This window comes from Pipistrellus hanaki (genome assembly GCF_964339955.1).
Source record: "Pipistrellus hanaki genome assembly, chromosome: 5".
Taxonomy (NCBI): domain Eukaryota; kingdom Metazoa; phylum Chordata; class Mammalia; order Chiroptera; family Vespertilionidae; genus Pipistrellus; species Pipistrellus hanaki.
In genome coordinates, this window is record NC_140507.1 from 28,085,267 (window position 1) to 28,103,445 (window position 18,179).

At 42.8% G+C, this 18,179-nt stretch overlaps 1 protein-coding gene across 5 annotated transcripts in view; it reads left to right on the forward strand.

Moving 5' to 3' along the window:
* Positions 1-18,179, forward strand: part of KLHL3 (kelch like family member 3) — a 139,746-nt gene that overhangs the window by 31,596 nt on the left and 89,971 nt on the right. For 2 of the 5 annotated variants that reach the window (XM_084884531.1, XM_084884532.1), the window contains exon 1: positions 8,648-9,093. The exons of 1 other annotated variant lie outside the window; for it this stretch is intronic. In XM_084884531.1, the coding sequence (XP_084740657.1) occupies positions 9,038-9,093 (56 nt within the window). In that variant the 5' untranslated portion in view covers positions 8,648-9,037. Of the gene's footprint in view, positions 1-8,647; positions 9,094-9,604; positions 9,655-18,179 lie in introns of those variants that run through there. 2 more of the 5 variants (XM_084884536.1, XM_084884535.1) reach the window with 2 other exon arrangements.

Here is an 18,179-nt window from a genome sequence, read left to right on the forward strand (position 1 = left end):
AGTGGATAGAGCATCAGCCTTCAGACTAAAGGGTCCCAGGTTCAATTCAGGCCAAGGGCACATGCCTGGGTTTTGGGCTTGATCCCCAGTAGGGGGCATGCAGGAGGCAGCCGTTCAGTGATTCGCTCTCATCATTGATGTTTCTCTCATCCCTTCCTCTCTGAAATCATTAAAGAAATATATTTAATATATATATATATCCTCTGCTTTAAAAAAATTATATATATATATATATATATATATATATATATATATATATATATATATATATTATTGATTTTTCACAGAGAGGAAGGGAGAGGGATAGAGAGCTAGAAACATCCATTGAGAGAAAAACATCGACCAGCTGCCTCCTGCACACCCCCCACCGGAGATGTGCCCGCAACCAATGTACATGCCCTTGACTGGAATCTAACCTGGGACTCTTCAGTCCGCAGACCGACACTCTATCCATTGAGCCAAACCGGTTTTGGCTATCCTCTGCTTTTAATAATAAAAAAAAGACCTATTTGCACTATGTTACTCTCCTCACCTATCATAAATTTTCTCATTTGAAATTGTCTCCCTGTTTTCCTATGATGTCAGGTTAAGTTTATGACTCTTATGCTTGATGATTCAGCTGGAAATAGAGCAGTGCCCTGGCCACCTGGTCGGGGTGTGTATGGGAGGCAGCTGATTTATGTTTCTCCCTTATATCAATGTTTCTCCATCTCCTTCTCTCTCTAAAGTCAATAAAAACACATTTTAAAACATATATAAAAACATATATAAAACATGAACGTATATTTAAAAAGTCCCTGCCGTCAATGGAGCTGATATTTATTTATTATGAATTTATTGGGGTGACATTGATTAATAAAATTGTTTCAAATGTACAGTTCTACAACACATCACTTATATATTCTAGTGTGTTCACCACCCAAAGTGAAGTCTCCTTCCATCACCATTTATACCCCTTGGCCCTCTCCTACCTCCCTTTCCCTCTGGTAATCACCATACTGTTGTCTGTATCTATGAGTTATTGTTTTTTTCTTAATCCCTTCACCTTTTTTAGCTAGTCCCTAATCCCCTTCCCTCTGACAGCTGTCTATTCTTTGTATCTATGAGTCTCTTTTTTAAAAAAAATTTGTTCATTCCACATACAAGTGAAATCATATGATATTTGCATTTTTCTGACTAGCTTATTTCACTTAGCAAAATAATCCTCAGGTCCATCTTTGCTGTCATAAAAGAGAAACATTGATGCGAGAGAGCCACATTTATTGGTTGCCTCCCACACATGTCCCAACCAGGGCTGGGGATTGAGCCTGCAATTGAGGTCCTTGGGCTGACGCTCTATCCACTGAGCCAAACTCTTGTAATAGAGTTTGGTACAGAGAAGATGAGACTTGGGTTACATAGAAGAGAGATTGTGACTAAAATGCCCATTTGACATCTCAATTTCTTTACTCCTAACATCAGAGTCACAGAAAGTTCCCCTCAAATCTCTCGGTCCATATATCCATGAACTTGAAGCTTTTATTTTCAATTGGTGGAATTGTTTGTACCTTCCAATTGATTCTAATCAAAGTTTTATACTTTTATATCAAATTACAGATACTAATTTCATCATCAGGCTGGGAAAGATGATGAACGAGGAGGATAAATATGAATCTATTTAGTGCGAATCAATAAAGTATTCATATCCTTTGACTCTAGGACTTGAGTACTAGGAATTTAACCCAAAAAACACAATTTAATAAAAGGAAAACAGAGTTTGCACAAAGGCAATCATAACATTATCTGTAGCAAGAGATTGGAACCTGTAAATGTCAAACATCAGGGAAATGTTTACTAAATTGTGCTCTGTGAAAAGGTAAAGTATAAAAAAATGTTTTCTATCAACAGATGGCTGGATAAACAAAATGTGATATATACATACAATGGAATATTATTCAGCCACAAAAAATTAAATTTCATTGCCAATGTGTAGACCTTTGGGGATGAAAAGCCTTACGGAATGTGAGAAGGGCGGCAGGCACTCTACTCATATTCATAAAAATTGAGGTTGGCCCTGGCCGGTGGGGCTCAATTGGTTAGAGCATTGTCTCGTGCACCAGAAAATCACAGGTCCGATTCCTGATCAGGGCACATACCTATGTCAGGACATGATGGGAGACAATTGCGCGCTCTCTCTCCCTCCCTCCCCTCCCCCCCTCCTTAAAATAATATTTTAAAATTTGAGATTGGTCAGGTCTAAATTCATTGCCGACATTGGCAGTAGAGAAAGTGAGTCTGACTAGAAGTCAGCAAGTTAACATTACTCAAGGTAAGTAATGGGAATTGAGGTGCTTTTGATCCTCGTCCCACTGGGCTTAGATTTCTCCCAAACTCTACTAGAAACAGGGACTTCCCAAAGGAACCTGCATTGGTCATCATCACTCACTGGAAGTTGTATAAATAAAGTAGAAGTATTAAAAAATAAAAGACATCTCTTGGATGATTAGTGGGAAAAAAATGAAATTTTGATACACGCTACAACGCGGATGAACCTTAAAAACATTAGGCTATGCCCTAGCCGGTTTGGCTCAGGGGATAGAGCATTGGCCTGCGGACTGAAGGGTCCAGGGTTTGATTCTGGTCATGGGCACTTGGCGGGCTTGATCCCCAGTAGGGGGTGTGCAGAAGGCAGCCAATTAATGATTCTCTCACATCATTGATGTTTCAGTCTCTCTCTCCCTCTCCTTTCCTCTCTGAAATAAAAAATAAAAACAAAACATAATGCTTAGTGAAATAGGCCTGACACCAAAAAATGACAAATATTGTATGATTGTCCTTACACGAGGTACTTAGGCAAGTTCATAGAGACAGAAAGTAGAATTAGAGGTTACCAGGGGTTTGGAAGAGGGGAGAATGAAAAATTACTATTTAATTACTATTTACTATTCTTTGGGGATGATGAAAATATTCTGGAGATGGATATGGTGATGGTGCACAACATTGTTAATGTACTTAATGTCACTTCTTTGTGCACTTAAAAATAATTAAAATAGTAAATTTTATGTGTATTCTACACAATAAAAATTATCCTCTCCAATAAAAGAGAAACATGCAAATTAACCATACCTTCGCTACACCCACAAGCCACAACCACCAGCCAATCAGGGTGAGTATGCAAATTGCCCCAACTAAGATGGTGGTTAATTTGCATACCCAGGCCAGAGTGAAGACTGAAGACACGTAGAAAGAAGCCAAGCACTGCAGAAAGGAGCGAAGCTGCAGAGAAGCAAGCAAGCGGGGCAGAGGAGGGAGAGAAACATTGATGTGAGAGAGGCACATGGATTGGTCATATTACTCTAAGAACCTCAGTTTTCTCACATTTATTTTTGTTCAGATGGAGCTGCACCAGTCTTATGTTAAGTCTTAATAAAAATTTTTTAACATCTGGGTTATGGAATGGTTGTTGGGGTTACGCATAGAGATCTAGTCTCTTGATACAACTCTATGTTCGAGGTTTGTGGCCTGGGCTCCAGGTTGGCCTTCTCGGCCCCACCATGAATGTCTGAGCCCTGGATATAGGTCTGAGTGCTCGAGGAAGGTGTGGTCACTGGCTTCCAGTATGTTTCCCAGGTATGGCCTTCTGGCCCTCGCCATAATGGTCTGTGACCAGGATGTAGGTCTGAGCCCCGGATGGAAGTTGGGTCCTGGGAGGGCCTTTGGGGCCAGGGAGGGACATCTGGGCTCCTGGGGGTGGTCTGGTATCTCACCGGGACTTCTGGGTTATGGAAATGGTGGTCTGGGTTACAAATTGAGAAGTACACCCCTGATACAAGTCTGGATTCTGTGTTTGAGACCTGGGCCCCGAAATAATCTTCTTGGCCCCGCCATGATAGTCTGGGTCCCGGATGTAGTTCTGATCCCTGGATGGAGGTCTGGGTCCTGTGAGGGCAGTTCAAGCCCGGGAGGGAGGACTAAGGCCCAGGGGGTGGTCTGGTACCTCACCTGGAAATCTGGGTTAGTTTGCATTTCGCATTGAGATCTAGTCTCCTGATACATCAGTGTTCAGTGTTTGTAACCTGGGCCCCGGGTTGGCCTTCTTGGCCCCCGCCATGAAGATCTGGAACTGGGATGTAGGTCTTGGACCAGGATATAGGTCTGGGTGCCGGGAGAGACGTGTGGTCACTAGGGGGCGCTATGTGCCCACAAAGGAGTTTTGGGTAAAGGGCAAGACATTGGGATTATGAATTGGTCGTCAAGAATTGCCTAGATATTTAAATTCCAATAAAGGAATAGGCAGTGGGTTCAAGTCTGTGTCCCCGGAATGGCCTTGTGATCCTCACCAATAATGGTCTAGGACCTGATTGTAGGTTCTGAGTCCCTGATGGAGGTCTGGGTCCTGGGAAGGCAGTTCGAGCCACGAAGGGACTTCTGGGCTCAGGGTCTGGCCTGGTATCTCACTTGGACATCTGGGTTATCGAATGGTGTTCTCACAAATGGAGAACTATACCCCTGATATAAGACTGGATTCTGTGTTTCAGACCTGAGCTTCTCGGACCTGCCATGATAGTCTTGGACCCCGATGGAGATCTGGCTGTCTGAGGGCAGTTCGGGCCCAGAGAGAAGGATGAGCCCCAGGGTCAGTCTGGTACCTCACCTGAACATCTGCGTTATGGAATGGTTGTTGGGGTTACACATAGAGATCTAGTTCCCGGTTACAAGTTTGTGTTCGAGGTTTTTTACCTGGGTCCAGGGTTGGCCTCTCGGCCCCGCCATCATCAAGGTCTGGGACCCGGATATAGGTCTGAGCCCTGATATAGGTCTGGGTGCTCGAGCAAGGTGTGGCCAGGGGGCACTATGGACCCAGGTGGGAGGTTTGGGGCAAGTGCAAGCCTGGGATAATGAAATGGTGGCCAGGACTATCCTGGATATTTAGATTCCAATCAAGGGAACAGGCACTGGCTTCCAGTAGGGTTCCCTGGAATGCCCTTCTGGTCCTCACCCATAACGGTCTGTGACAAATAGGTAGGTCTGAGTCCTGGATGGAGGTCTGGGTTCAGGGAGGGCCATCTGGGCCCCTGGGGGCGGTCTGATACCTCACCTGGACATCTGTTGAGGTTCCAGGTACGTATGTATACAAATACATATCTATCAACACAATGAATCTAAAAATCAGGTGAGGGGGAGGATCCAAGATGGCTGCACAGGAAGTGGCCAACAGTGGTTGAGCTGTCCTGATCTTCCTCAGTTTCTGCTTTCAAAGTTGCCCCAAATAAAACACAATCTTTTTATTAAATAAATAAACAAACAAACATAAATAAATAAATAATAAAAATAAGAATCAGGTGAATAAAAAAATCTGATAAACAGAATAAATTAGTGAATATAATAGAATCATGGCTATAGAAAGGGAGTGGATTGACAATTCTCGGGAGGAAACGGTTGTAGGGGGTGTCGGGGTGTCCAGAGACTGGACAAAAATCGTACACTTTAGTTGAGGACAGTGGGCAGGGAGTGGGGGAGGAGGTAAGGGCAGAAGGTGCGGTGGGAACCAGGTGAAGGGAAGATATAGGGGAAAAAAGAGGAACAATTATAATAATCTGAACAACAAAGATTTATTCAATTAAAAAAAAAGTTTCTTGTGCCTTTTGATTCTCTGATGCCTATAATATTTGTCAGCTGGTTCTGCTGCATAGTTAGGTGTGGGATCACTATACCACATTAAGGTGCCTGCACATGTAGGGAACTGAAGTCCTGGAGAAAGATAAAAGCAAAAAAAGAAGAAGAAAATATACTTAAAAGGAAGAATGAGACCAGGAGAGTATTATGCTAAGTGAAATAAGCCAGCCAGAAAAAGACAACTATATGATTTCACTTATATGTAGAATTTACTGAATAAAATGAACTAACAATCAAAAGAGAAACAGACTCATAGATAACAAATTGACAGCCGTCAGAGGGGAGGGATTGGAGGACTGGGTGGAAAGGTGAAGGGATTAAGCAAAAACAAACAAACAAACACACAACAAAAAACCTCAAAAACAACAACAGTATGGTGATTACCAGAGGGAATGGGGTGGGGAGGTAGAAGAGGGTAAAGAGGGGATAAATCCTGATGGAAAGACTTAACTTGGGGTGGTGGACACACAATACAATAGGCAGATGATGTGTTATAGAATTGTACCCACGAAACCTACATAATTTTATTAACCAATTTCATCCAAATACATTCAATTAAAAAACTTAAGAATGTTTGGTCTTCTCATTCTCTCCAGATAAACTATGCTGCACTGACTACTTGTGGTGAGATAGAGTGTATAGCAGAGAACTTTCTAGACCAAATCCACAACAACAAAATTTCTTCTAACATGGTTCTTCCTGAGCTGCATAGAGCTGAAGGATCCTGAGCAAAGCTGCTTTGGATGGAAAGGTGAGGCCACTATTGGTAAGCCGGGGGAGGAGGCTTGACTATGGGAAGGTGAGCTGAGAAAGGGGTAAGGCACTATTGCGAGGCCTCTTCCTTTAGGCAGACACTACTTTGGTGCTTTTATCTTTCCTCCACTGCAGGAATTCATTAGCAACTTTTCTTAATCCGAAGTCCATTCCGGAAGGCTACCCTGGAGCAAACAGGTTCAGGTTGTGGCCCAGAAAACATTTGGATAATGAGGTAGAAAATGTAAACCCTAGCCCACACTGGAGACGATTAGGGCAGGAACTTTGTGCCAGCAGTCTGGAGACTAATTCTTGACTTAGCTTTGGCCCTGGTTTTACTAGATAGTTTTTTCTTGATTGCCTTCTCAGAATTGTGTGTGTCCTGTGTACTTCTTGTAGATAGAGTGAGCGGTGTAGATGGTAGTGGTATGGTTTCAACACATACATTGTAGTGAGTTAGCATGGCAAAAGTGGATTGCAAAGAAAATTCTGTCAAGTTTTAAACTGCCCCTCAATAGCTGTAATATTGAAACATGAATATGTTCAGCCCTTGTATATTTCCTTTCCTGGCCTTTTTCTTTTCTTTTCTTTTCTTTTCTTTTCTTTTCTTTTCTTTTCTTTTCTTTTCTTCTCTTCTCTTCTCTTCTCTTCTCTTCTCTTCTCTTTTCTTTTCTTTTCTTTTCTTTTCTTTTCTTTTCTTTTCTTTATTTCTCTCTGGTTTGTTAGATGTGATGTTTCCCTCTTTTCCTGAATGGTGAAGTTGTGAATGAGGGCATGAAGTTGTAAAAGAGAGACTCCTCTTATTTTCATATCTTTTTATTTTTATTTTTATGAATCACCCATTTGTCTTCCTGGTGGATGTCTGCACTTCAGTTTCCTTATTTGTGATGCTAGCTACTCCTGGTCTGTGTGCTTTACTTCAAGAGGAAATATCTGGAGTAGAGCCATAAGACTGATTAGAGGAGGAAGAGACATACGGGCAAAAGATGAGAGGAGTGTTGTGAGACGAAGTGGTGAAACAGGGCTGATGGGTGTAAATAAGACCAACTAGGTTTCTTCTTATTTGAGAAAGAATGAATTTGGGTTATGGCCTAATCTAAGAAGGCCCTGACATATCAGAGATAACCTTTGAAAATAACATCCTAGCCAGTTTGAGTTCAACAGACTAAATTAAGTTTAAGTTACTCTTCGTTTGTATTACCTCAATGCCCCTCCCTCCTGCCTTGGTTTTAAGCTTTTAGCAGTGAAAAAATGCCTAAATTATAACAATAATAGATTTATTGAGCATCTCTCATACTTTTCCTGGAGCATCCTACAAAAAATTAGAGTCCAATAAGATTTTCTCCTTAAAATAATCTCATGGGTTACTCTAATGAGGAAAAAAAAAAAATAGAACATTAAGACATTTTTTACACTTATTGTGATTTTAGAGGTGAAAGGGACTCTTGAGATTGTCTGGTCTCATTCTGAGATGAGAGACTGAGGTCCACAGTGAAGAAAAGACTTGCTGAAAGTCACTCAGATAGCTAGTGGTCTTGCGGATCCTGAGAAGAACAGGTGTGACATGGGGAAGGGGTGTCCAGAATAGAGATGCCCATGTGTGATTTCCTGAGGCATCAGGGAAGCTTCTAAACCCATTTTTGTGCAGAGTCAATCATCAGTGGCTGCCTTAGTTACCTCTAAGCCTCTAGGCTGTGGCTAGGACACAGACTGGCCTCCTGCCTCCCCAAGATTATGTTTTAGAGTTTAGTCAGTGAGTCCCAACAGCTGGAGTGAACAAGGGTGTGAGATGCTTATGCTGGAGGTGGGGAGTCAGTGGGAGACACAGCTTAGTCAAATTTCAATACGACAGACTCTGGGAAGCTATTTTAGGTTTGTGCTATGAAATTTGGCCTCTTGCAGTAAAATGGGGTTTGTTTCATTTTCACCTATATATCTGCCAGTTTCCTTTCCTAATTTCTCTGTGCATTCTTCTCGATTCTATCAGGCTCTCTCCCACTAACTATTCCTTATCTATCAGACTCCCAGAGCTACCGTAGGTTTTAGGAGAAGGAATTGGAACATGAGCTGTGACCTACAAGTCAATTTCCCCAGGTGGATAAACTCCACTGCAAGCCTCAGAGGGAGGGGCCTCCTCATTCCAGCAATCTGGCCGGGCTGCCAGACTCGTAGCTTATGGGGGCAGGGGAGTGGGTGGGGGCCGGTATTTCTTGGGCTTGTGAATAACTGCCCGAGTCGTTGCAGTCTAGGCAGATAAGACGCGAGTCCTTGGGGTGGGCAGGTCGCCTGGGCTGGGGATGCCTGGGCAGATGTGGAGGCAGTGGGGAAGGTGGCACCGCAGTTGGGTTGCTGGAGCTACGCTGTTCCTAGGAGACGGAGGAGCGGCAAGCCTGCGGGGGAGGGGGAGCAAGTGGGTTGCTGCTTTTAGCTGCTGAAAGGACTGCAGGGAGCTCTGGGTAAGACATTTTCTGTTGCTGCTGCTTCTGCGGTAGAAGCTGCCGCTAGTAAGTCAGAGGAAGGAGGATCGAGAGGGAGGAGGTTTCATTTGCAGCCATGCTGAATCACTGTTGCTGATCAGATCTGCTGGCTGGCTGCGAGAACTGATAACAGAGCTAGGATCTCTGGGTGCATGCACAATTCAGCAGCTGCCACCCCCGCTGGGCCTCGCACAATGGAGGCTGAAAGGTATGTATGTGCAAGTGTGTGGTGTGTGTGTGTAAGTGAACGTGTGCTCGTGCGGCAGCCACCAGCTTTTGTGTTTGCATTAGCTAGGCAGGGTCGGAAGGAAGACCTGGCCATTGATGGATCCCAGCGGGAGGCCGGATAGAGCAGGGAAGCCCTTTCTCCAGAGATTAGCTTCCATAAAGGCAGGTCTGGATTTGCTGGGCAGCGGAGCACCCTGAGAGAGGACTTCCTGGCTGGTGTTTGGGAATAGTTTCAGCATGGGCTGGATCAGGATTGCCTTTCTCATGGCATTTCCCTTTTCTGGCCACTTTCCCCGCGGTGTTTTTTATTTTTTTAATGTGATAGCAGGGCTGGCCAGACATAGAGTGATTGCATTTTTACACTTACATGCTCAAATCTTCAGCAACCATGTTATGGTAATGTCGTTCCAGAAAGTGTGTGTGTGTGTGTGTGTGTGTGTGTGAGAGAGAGAGAGAGAGAGAGCGAGAGCAGAGAGAGCGAGAGAGCTTGTCTGCCTGCCTGCCTGCCTGCCTGTGTGCCTGTATACGAACACAAATTCAGGTAAGGAGAGAAACCTATCAGATGACACTCACTCTGATCTGACTTTCATTTGCATTGAAAAGTTTATAAATGATACTGGAAGGTGTGTTCTTAAGAGGAACAGTTCCTTGCTTCTTTCACCAGGGGTTTCTTATGAAATAGGAATCAGCAATTTGTCGAGCAGGATCTAACTAGTAAGGGTTTATTTCCTGGCAAGCACATGTTTGTAAATTTTAAACTATTATCTGGGGATCTGACTCTTTCACTGTGAAGGTGCCCAGTGCAGTGCACGGCGGGTCATTCCTCTGTGTGCCAGAACATCTCGTTGTGCCAGCCTCTTTCTGTGCATCTGCAGCTGGTGGAGAACAAGGCTTGTCATTTTCCTCTAGGTGAGACGGCAGCAGGGAGGGGTCAGGCCATGCAAGTGCACCACTGAGGGAGGGCTGCTGCTTTGAGTTGCCAGTTTGATGCAGATGGTAAGCTGCTGGTTAAATGATAACAGGTTTAATTAAACCCACACTGTCTGGAGAGTAAACACTTCCTGTGCACTTCCTTGAGGTACAAGATTGCCCCAACTCTTGTACCTCAAGGTGCAGAGTGATGTCATTAAACATCTCTAGACCTCATCAGGCCTGACAGGATTGCTGGGTGTCCTCTTTTCTGAACAGGCCTCAGGGGTTCTTGTTCTTTTTCTCTTCTCTTCTCTTTTCTTTTCTTCTTCTTCTTCTTCTTCTTCTTCTTCTTCTTCTTCTTCTTCTTCTTCTCTCTCTCTCTCTCTCTCTCTCTCTCTCTCTCTCTGTCTGTCTCTGTTTTTTTTTTTTGTTTTTTTTTGTTAATCCTCACCTGAGAATATTTTTCCCATTGATTTTTGGAGACAGTGAAGGGAGAGAGGGAGGGGAGGAAGACAGAGGGAGGGAGGGAGTGAGGGAGGAAAAAAGGGAGGGAGAGAGAAACATTAATATGAGAGAGATACATTGATTAGTTGCCTCTTGCACGGTCCCCAACCAGGGCTGGGATTTGAACCTCCAACCCAGGTACATGCCTTTGACTGGGAATTGAACCCATGACCCTTCAGTACATGGCTGGAGTTCCAATCACTGAGCCACATCTGCCAGGGCAGGACTGTGTTTCTTGATGTGACTTCACGAGTCTGGGACTTTTTGGACGGAGTATGCTGCTGATCTATCCCTGGATGCTTTTTGCAGCAGAAGCATCGTGTTGGACTCCATGTAGCCTGTTTCCTACACTTGGGGCCCAGGTGGCAGTGTCTTTACCTTTCCATTGTATGGTATCCAGCAGTAGGGTGCGGTGATGTGAATGGAGGTTAGGGGTTCTGGACCAGGCCTCTTTTCTTGACTCACGGTATAATGGGCTGAAAGGTCCACCTGAAACTAGCAGCAGCAGATCACAGGACTGCTTCCCAAGCATGTTTGGGCACCTAATGTGTCCCAGGATTGTATTAGGAAATGTAAGGGGTTCGTGCCCTCAAGGAACTCTCTTGTACTTCAATATTCAGTGCCTTTCAGCCGGCATGGCTGATGTCATTTGCTTTATAACACCTGGTTTTTGCATATGTTCTTGTGCTTTTCCCGTACTGGAGACAGAGAGTAGCGAGAAATACAAACTGAGCATCTTCCAACATTCTTCAGGTCATTCAGCTCATTATATTTTGTTTCTACTCCAGGACCGACTTACCATGCCAGGCATTTGTCTTCTGAAACCTGGTTCCAGTCTCCATTTCTATTGCTCACCGTATGCCCAAGGGATCTATTGGTGTCTCTTGTGATTGCTCATCCTGTATTCCATCCAGACTCAGATCCTTACCTTCAGGCATTACTTTTGCCTAGAATACTTTCCCTTTCCTTTTCTCAAGAAGTTTTAAAATCCCACTCTATCCGGGAAACCTCAGCTTTTCTGGTCCCAGTAATGCTCTTATGAATTCCAGTATCTCTAGGTATCTCATAGTTGGGCACTGAACAATAGATCCAGCCACCAGAATTTTTGTGTTTTTGTTTTTTATATCTGATAACTCCCCAAGTTTGGAGACAGGTCCTCAAGGACAAGGATGGTGCCTATACCTCGGAAAAGTCCTCAGTGACTGCTCTGTGCCTGCGTGTATAGCAGGTCCTGGATAATAATTTACTGATTAGTTGATTACTTTTGTGGGAAGCTCTGATAATTAAAAAGCAAATTGGTTAGAGAGGAGATTTAAAACTTTTGGCCAATAGGTTCATCCTTGGATATCGGCCTTATTATCTCAGTACGGGTAATTGACCCTGTGGAATGCTTTGAGGTAGGGGAGAAGCGGGGAATTGGTCTTGTTTTACAAGTTCCCTGAGAAACTCAGGGTCAGAGAAGCTGAGTGACTGGTCCAGTATCACATGTCAAACCTCCAGAGACTGGTGGAATCCTGAATGTGGGGCTTGTTCCACACTTAACCCGATGAAGCTTAATTGGGGCTATTTTTAAGCATTAAACATTTTCAGCCACGAGATTTTTAATGAACAATTTTCTTTCTTTGCCATAAGGGTATGAAAATAACTCTACCTTTAAAGGCCACTAATTGAAAACATGGGCTTTGGAGTAACAGAGATCTTGCAGTAAATCTACTTCATAAACTGTGTGACCTTGAGTGTGTCACATTTCTTTAGAAATAATTTTTCTTTTTGGTGCAAAAGGAGTACAATAGTATTTATGCCTCATGGAATTGTTGTGAAGATCAAATGAGAAAAGATGTAGAAAGCACCTAGTCAAGTTTTTCTGGCACAGAGGGAAGTACTCAGTAAATGGTAGTTGCTGTTATCATTGGTATTCATTTATTGCCCTGTTGAACCCCATGACACTAACATTGCTTATTTTAGGGCCTTCCTATATTTGTCATCCAAAGCAGATTATGTGGGACCATTCCCATGAGAAAATTAGGGAGAGCTTATCAGGCCAGGATTTTTTACCTAAACTATCTTCTCGTAGTCAAATACAGGGGTTGGCATTTTTTCTTCTAGTTTCAACAAGACCTACCTCAGTCTTCTTTTTTATAGACACCCTGAGATTTGGAACCACCGAATACACCTTTGTTCAGGCCAAAATATTAAGAAGAACCTGTGAATTAAAAAAAAAAATATATATATTTTATTGATTTTTTACAGAGAGGAAGAGAGAGGGATAGAGAGTTAGAAACATCGATGAGAGAGAATCATCGATCAGCTGCCTCTTGCACACCCCCCACTGGGGATGTGCCCGCAACCAAGGTACATGCCCTTGACCAGAATCGAACCCAGGACCTTTCAGTCCACAGGCCAACGCTCTATGCACTGAGCCAAACCGGTTTCGGTGAAGAACCTGTGAATTTACACTCATTTTTGTTGCATCCTGCCAGCTCTTCAGCTGTATGTCCTTCTGAAGCTGTTTCCCATCTCTCTGTGTGAAGAATCTCTGTGACTTGGTTTGTCAGAGGAAGATGATTCTGTTTTCTATTTTGCAAAGGAAAAGGCTCTCAGTTACTACAGTGATAGTGTGTGTGTGTGTGTGTGTGTGTGTGTGTGTGTATGCGCGCGCGTAGAGCAGATGGACATTGAAAATGGCAGTTGCTCTTGCTATTGGGATTTTATTTCAGTTCTGGAAATCAGGCTTATAGATGAATTAAAATAAATTTCTAACATATGAAATTCCTAGAGTAGTCAAATTAATAGACAGAAAGTATAACGGTGGTTGCTAATGGTTGGGGAGAGGGAGGAATGGAGAGTTATGGGTAGAGTTTCAGTTTGAGAAAATGAAAATGTTCTGGAGATGGATGGTGGTGATGGTTGCACAATTAAATGTACTTAATTGTCGGGGTTCTTTTCTCAGCCTTACAAAGGGTTCAGCATTCTGGAAAAAGGGGCTTCACATAGTTGATTAAGGAGTCCAGAGATGAAAGATAATTTTGAAAGGCATTGGGGGGTCGAGGATTTTCAGCTGAAGGAGCTAAAGACTCCCTCTTTGACCAAGGACCCTGTGCTTTTATTCAACAGAATTTGTCCCAAGGCAAGGCAGAGATATACACTTCAAAGGGCAAGGTATCAAAAGGTACAGAAGCATTGTCAGTTTGGGGAATAGCCTACAGCTGTTCAGGTGTTTGGCCAAAAGGAGGCAATAAAATGCCCTGAGCTGTGTCTGGCAGTTAACAATCCTATTCAGGTTTGGGGGAAGTGCCATTTAGCAGTTTCAACAAGTAAACTACAAATGTGGTTCACCCTTGTTGAGCCGTCCAAGTTTCACCAACTTTTTTGGTGAAACTCTTGTGATTATTACATGCTGGTATTGGTTCCCAGCACTTAATGCTGCTGAAATGTACAGTAAAAGATGGTTAAAATAGTACATTTCATGTTACATATATTTTGCCATAATTAAAATTTTATTTTCAGACCTAGTCTCTGGCATATCTGCAAGAGTTGCAGAGAACCACAACTTTTGAAAGGAACATCATAAAAAGGGGAAGTTGGTTGTCCATTTTTCCTAAAATTGTGTTTTTTTTTTGTTGTTGTTTTTTTTTTTTTTATCAGAAGTATCAGGATGCTCCTGCTTAAGGTGGGCCTCAGGCACCCAAGATTATGCCATGAATTTATGTGAACAGTCCTCATAGGGAGAATAGCTCATCTTTACTAAGGAGAGCCTGCTCCTGGACCTTGGGGAGCTTTAGAACTGGATGGAGCATGTCTCTTTGCCCTTGATCCAAGAACAGATAGACCATGTTTTCTGAGAAGACACCATTTAGAGAACTGATGCTTTCTCAAGGCTGGGTTTTGTGATGCCAGGTAAAAAATGCTGTCAAGATCCAGGGAAGAACAAGTGTTGAGTGCAGTGCTTTAGCTTTTTCTCTCTTCCCACGGCACATTGCTGAGTCCTCACCTGCCTCAGAAGTCATGGGTAGGAGCTTTTAAATACATTTTTGGACATCACTGTTGCCTGAAGCAGATGTGCATTTCATCCATGATAATTGAGATACAATTTTCCATTTTGGAAAAACTTTTTGGTGAAGTAAGGTTTCAACTACAAACCCCACCCCCACCCCCCTCCCCCAAAACACACACACACACACACACACACACACACACACACCACACAAACCACAAACAAACAAACAAACAACAACAAAAAAACACAAAAAAATAATCAATGACAGAAACCACTTTGTTTCCCCATACTCAGGTTTGGGTTTTTAGGATTTTGCTTGCTAGGTTTTAGATTGTTATTCCAGATCCAGACAAAAACATTGTTGGATTACTTTTCCAAAGCAAGTTCTTTATTTGATGAAATTTGCCATTATAAAACTGACCTACTTTTTTTTTTTTTTCCCCCCAATTGCTAGATGAACCCTAGAACTAGGTTAGCCTGAAAAGAACTTTAATAAAGTATTAAAAAATAACTTGAACATTCTTTGTTCTCAGATCCACCTCCCCCCCGCCCCCCACCCCCTTAAATAAGTTCAGTGGTTCTCAAGCTAGGTATCTGTAACTTTTTTTTTTCTTTAAATTTATTTTTTTATCATTTATAAGGATTTTTAGAGTCTCAGCACAAATTTCCTGGACTTTTCTTTTTAACTTATGAATATCTGTTGTAGCCTTTATCAAAACTATACACATGGAAAAGCTCAGTTTTCCTATTCAAACCAAACAGAAGTTTGACTTCCAAAATACCACATAACAAGGGGTGTGCTTTCTTTTAGTCTTCCTTGCTCCTTGTCTAATTCTGTCTGAACTCAAGCGTTTCTCTTGTGTTTCACATTTTTACACAGCACACTTAAGAGATTTTTTACCCCTGGGTTTTGAAGGAAGTGGTCTGTGAATCGGACCCTTAGGAATGTGATTAATAACATACCTGTTCTTGAGCCTGATTATAAGAATGGCAACAGCTGCTGGTTGGCTTTGATGAATTATGATGGCCTTGTGTGAAAATTCCAAATTCAATACAATGAATAATACTGTCTCCAGTAAGCGCTGCCGTTTCCCGCAGTCCGTGGGGTGAAGTAGCGCTGTGTCACAGGTCCTAGAGGATCCAGACTTCTTTCATTTGGGCTGGTTTGGCCACACAGTGAAGAACCTCAGAGAGTAGGACATAACTAATGAGCCCCCTTGGCCTTTTAAGCTGTGCACATTATCCCAAGTCAGTGGGCATTCCTTGAACTTTAGGATTGGGAAACATGCCAGATCTGCAGTTTGCCCAGAGCCCCGTAGGTTCCCAAATCCTATCTTGTCAGCGTTCTGTGGCTGCCCAGACTTGGAGAAGCAGAGTTAAGCTGATGAACTCGCAAGAACCTGGTGTACAACAGTTTGTTAATTTGCTGTGAAAACAGTTCCTGGCAAGATGCTTCTGAGGGCCTGCCACCACGTTTCTTGCTTCCTGAAGGAGAACCATGGGGGAGGCTAATTTGGTCAAAAGGCTGCACAGTAAACGGGGAGCTAAGTTATGGCACTTAAGCTTCACAACAGGGATCTGACCTGAGGCTGAACCAAATGACTATGTCTGATAATTAAATCATTTTCCTTCCTGGATAATGTGGGATGAGTGGGACCGAGGGCTTTCTCCCTCTGATTCTTATTTTTTGGTTTCCGTTTCTAAAGAGTACATTTATTTTATTTTATTTAAAAAAATATATATTTTATTGATTTTTTACAGAGATACAGAGTAGAGAATTAGAAACATCGGTGAGAGTCATCGATCAACTGCCTCTTGCACACCCCCTGCTGGGGATGTGCCTGCAACCAAGGTACATGCCCTTGACCGGAATCGAACCTGGGACTTTTCAGTCCGCAGGCCGACGCTCTATCCATTGAGCCAAACCGGTTTCGGCAAAGAGTACATTTTTTTTTTTTTAAATGAGGGATTTTTAATGATTTGGCACAGTTTTATTTTTTCAAAAATATATTTTTATTGATTTTATAGGGAGGAAGAGAGAAGGGGAAAGAGAAAGAAGTATCAATGATGAGAGTAAATCATTGATTGGCTGCTTCCTGCACATCCCCTACTGGGGACTGAGCCCATAACCCAGGCATGTACCCTGACTGGGAATTGAATCATGACCTCCAGTCGACTGGTTCATGGGTCGACTTTCAACTACTAGTGATACCATGCAGGCTATTTTCCCCCTTCTCTAAGCGACTTTGCCATTTTTCTGTCTCATCTGTAGCCTGAATATAATGTGCCTGGGCTCTGTGTATGTTGCCCAGTATCAGCACACTCTCCCTAAACTGTATTTGCACCTCTTGAAGCCTTTTACCGGCTATGTAGTTCCTAGCCTCAGCAGCATTTCTAAGGCTACCCTTTCCTCTCCTCCTCTTTCACACCCTGCATGCTCTGGAGCTCCTCATCTGACAGATCCCCCAAATACCTCTGCACAGTCAGCCTGCTCAGAGGCTTTTCTGTTTTCTACTTTGCTGACATGCTATCCAGTGTCTTTTTCTTTCAATTCATTGCCTGAATTTTCCTCAGCGATGGAAAGAGCCTAAGAATGAATGCAGTAAGCAACAACACCAACCATTCTTGCTGTTTCCCTTTTCTCTAGTTGATGCTGGCTTTCTCTGCCCCCCATTCTCCTGATTCTGTATCACCAATGCAGGGAACTAGACAGCTAAGAAATAATTCCTCAAATCCCCCAAGGGGAAAGAAGGAGGGGAAGTTAGAGGAATAAAGCCATAATTATTTTTATAAGGGGAAGTGAAGAAAGATGGAATAGTTGGTAGTTATACCTCATTTACTTACCCATTCCTTCATTTACTCAAATAATCACTTATTGAGCACCTGTCATGTGCCAGAGGCTAAAAATAGAGAGGGAAATAAGACACCATCCTGTATTCCATGGAGCTCAAAGTTGGGTGAGCAGGGTTGTGCTTGAGCCAACAATCATCCACTTGCAAAAGCTGCTTAATTTTAGGAATTTTATGAGTCAATTTTTTAAATACAACTTTTATTAAAAATTAAATTATGTAACCTAATTATATTAAAAACAAGTGTAAGAAACACTCAAAACTCATCATTTCCCATTTATTTTACTATGATCTTTGTCTCCTAGACCAGCGGTCACCAACCAATGGTCCGAGGACCACTGGTGGTCCACGAGGTCTGAAAGATTGGCGACCATTGCCCTAGACTATGTCTCTTATATCTGTATAGTGGAAATACTATATGGTGATATAATAATGTGCTTGCTGCACATTTCTTCCCACCTCCATATACTCAGTGACATTGTGTTGGTAGATTGAATATGCTGTGGTGGGAGTATTTACACCATGGAAATTGGCAAATGTTAAAAATCAGGGCTCCGTTCCTTGAAACCAACTGTTAAACATTTCCAGCACATATTGTGCAGGGGAGATAGAGAAGTAAGAGGTAATTACATTATTATAAAGAGGGAGGCATAGAGTACCAAGGGAGCAAATAGGAAGGGAAATCAATCTAGTGGATAGTGGAGGATGATAGGAAGATTCCAGTAAGAGGCTTGAAGGGCTGAAAGGAATGAGCTAGACATCAGGGAGAAGGAGGATAGGGCAAAAGAGCCTGGTATACTAGTA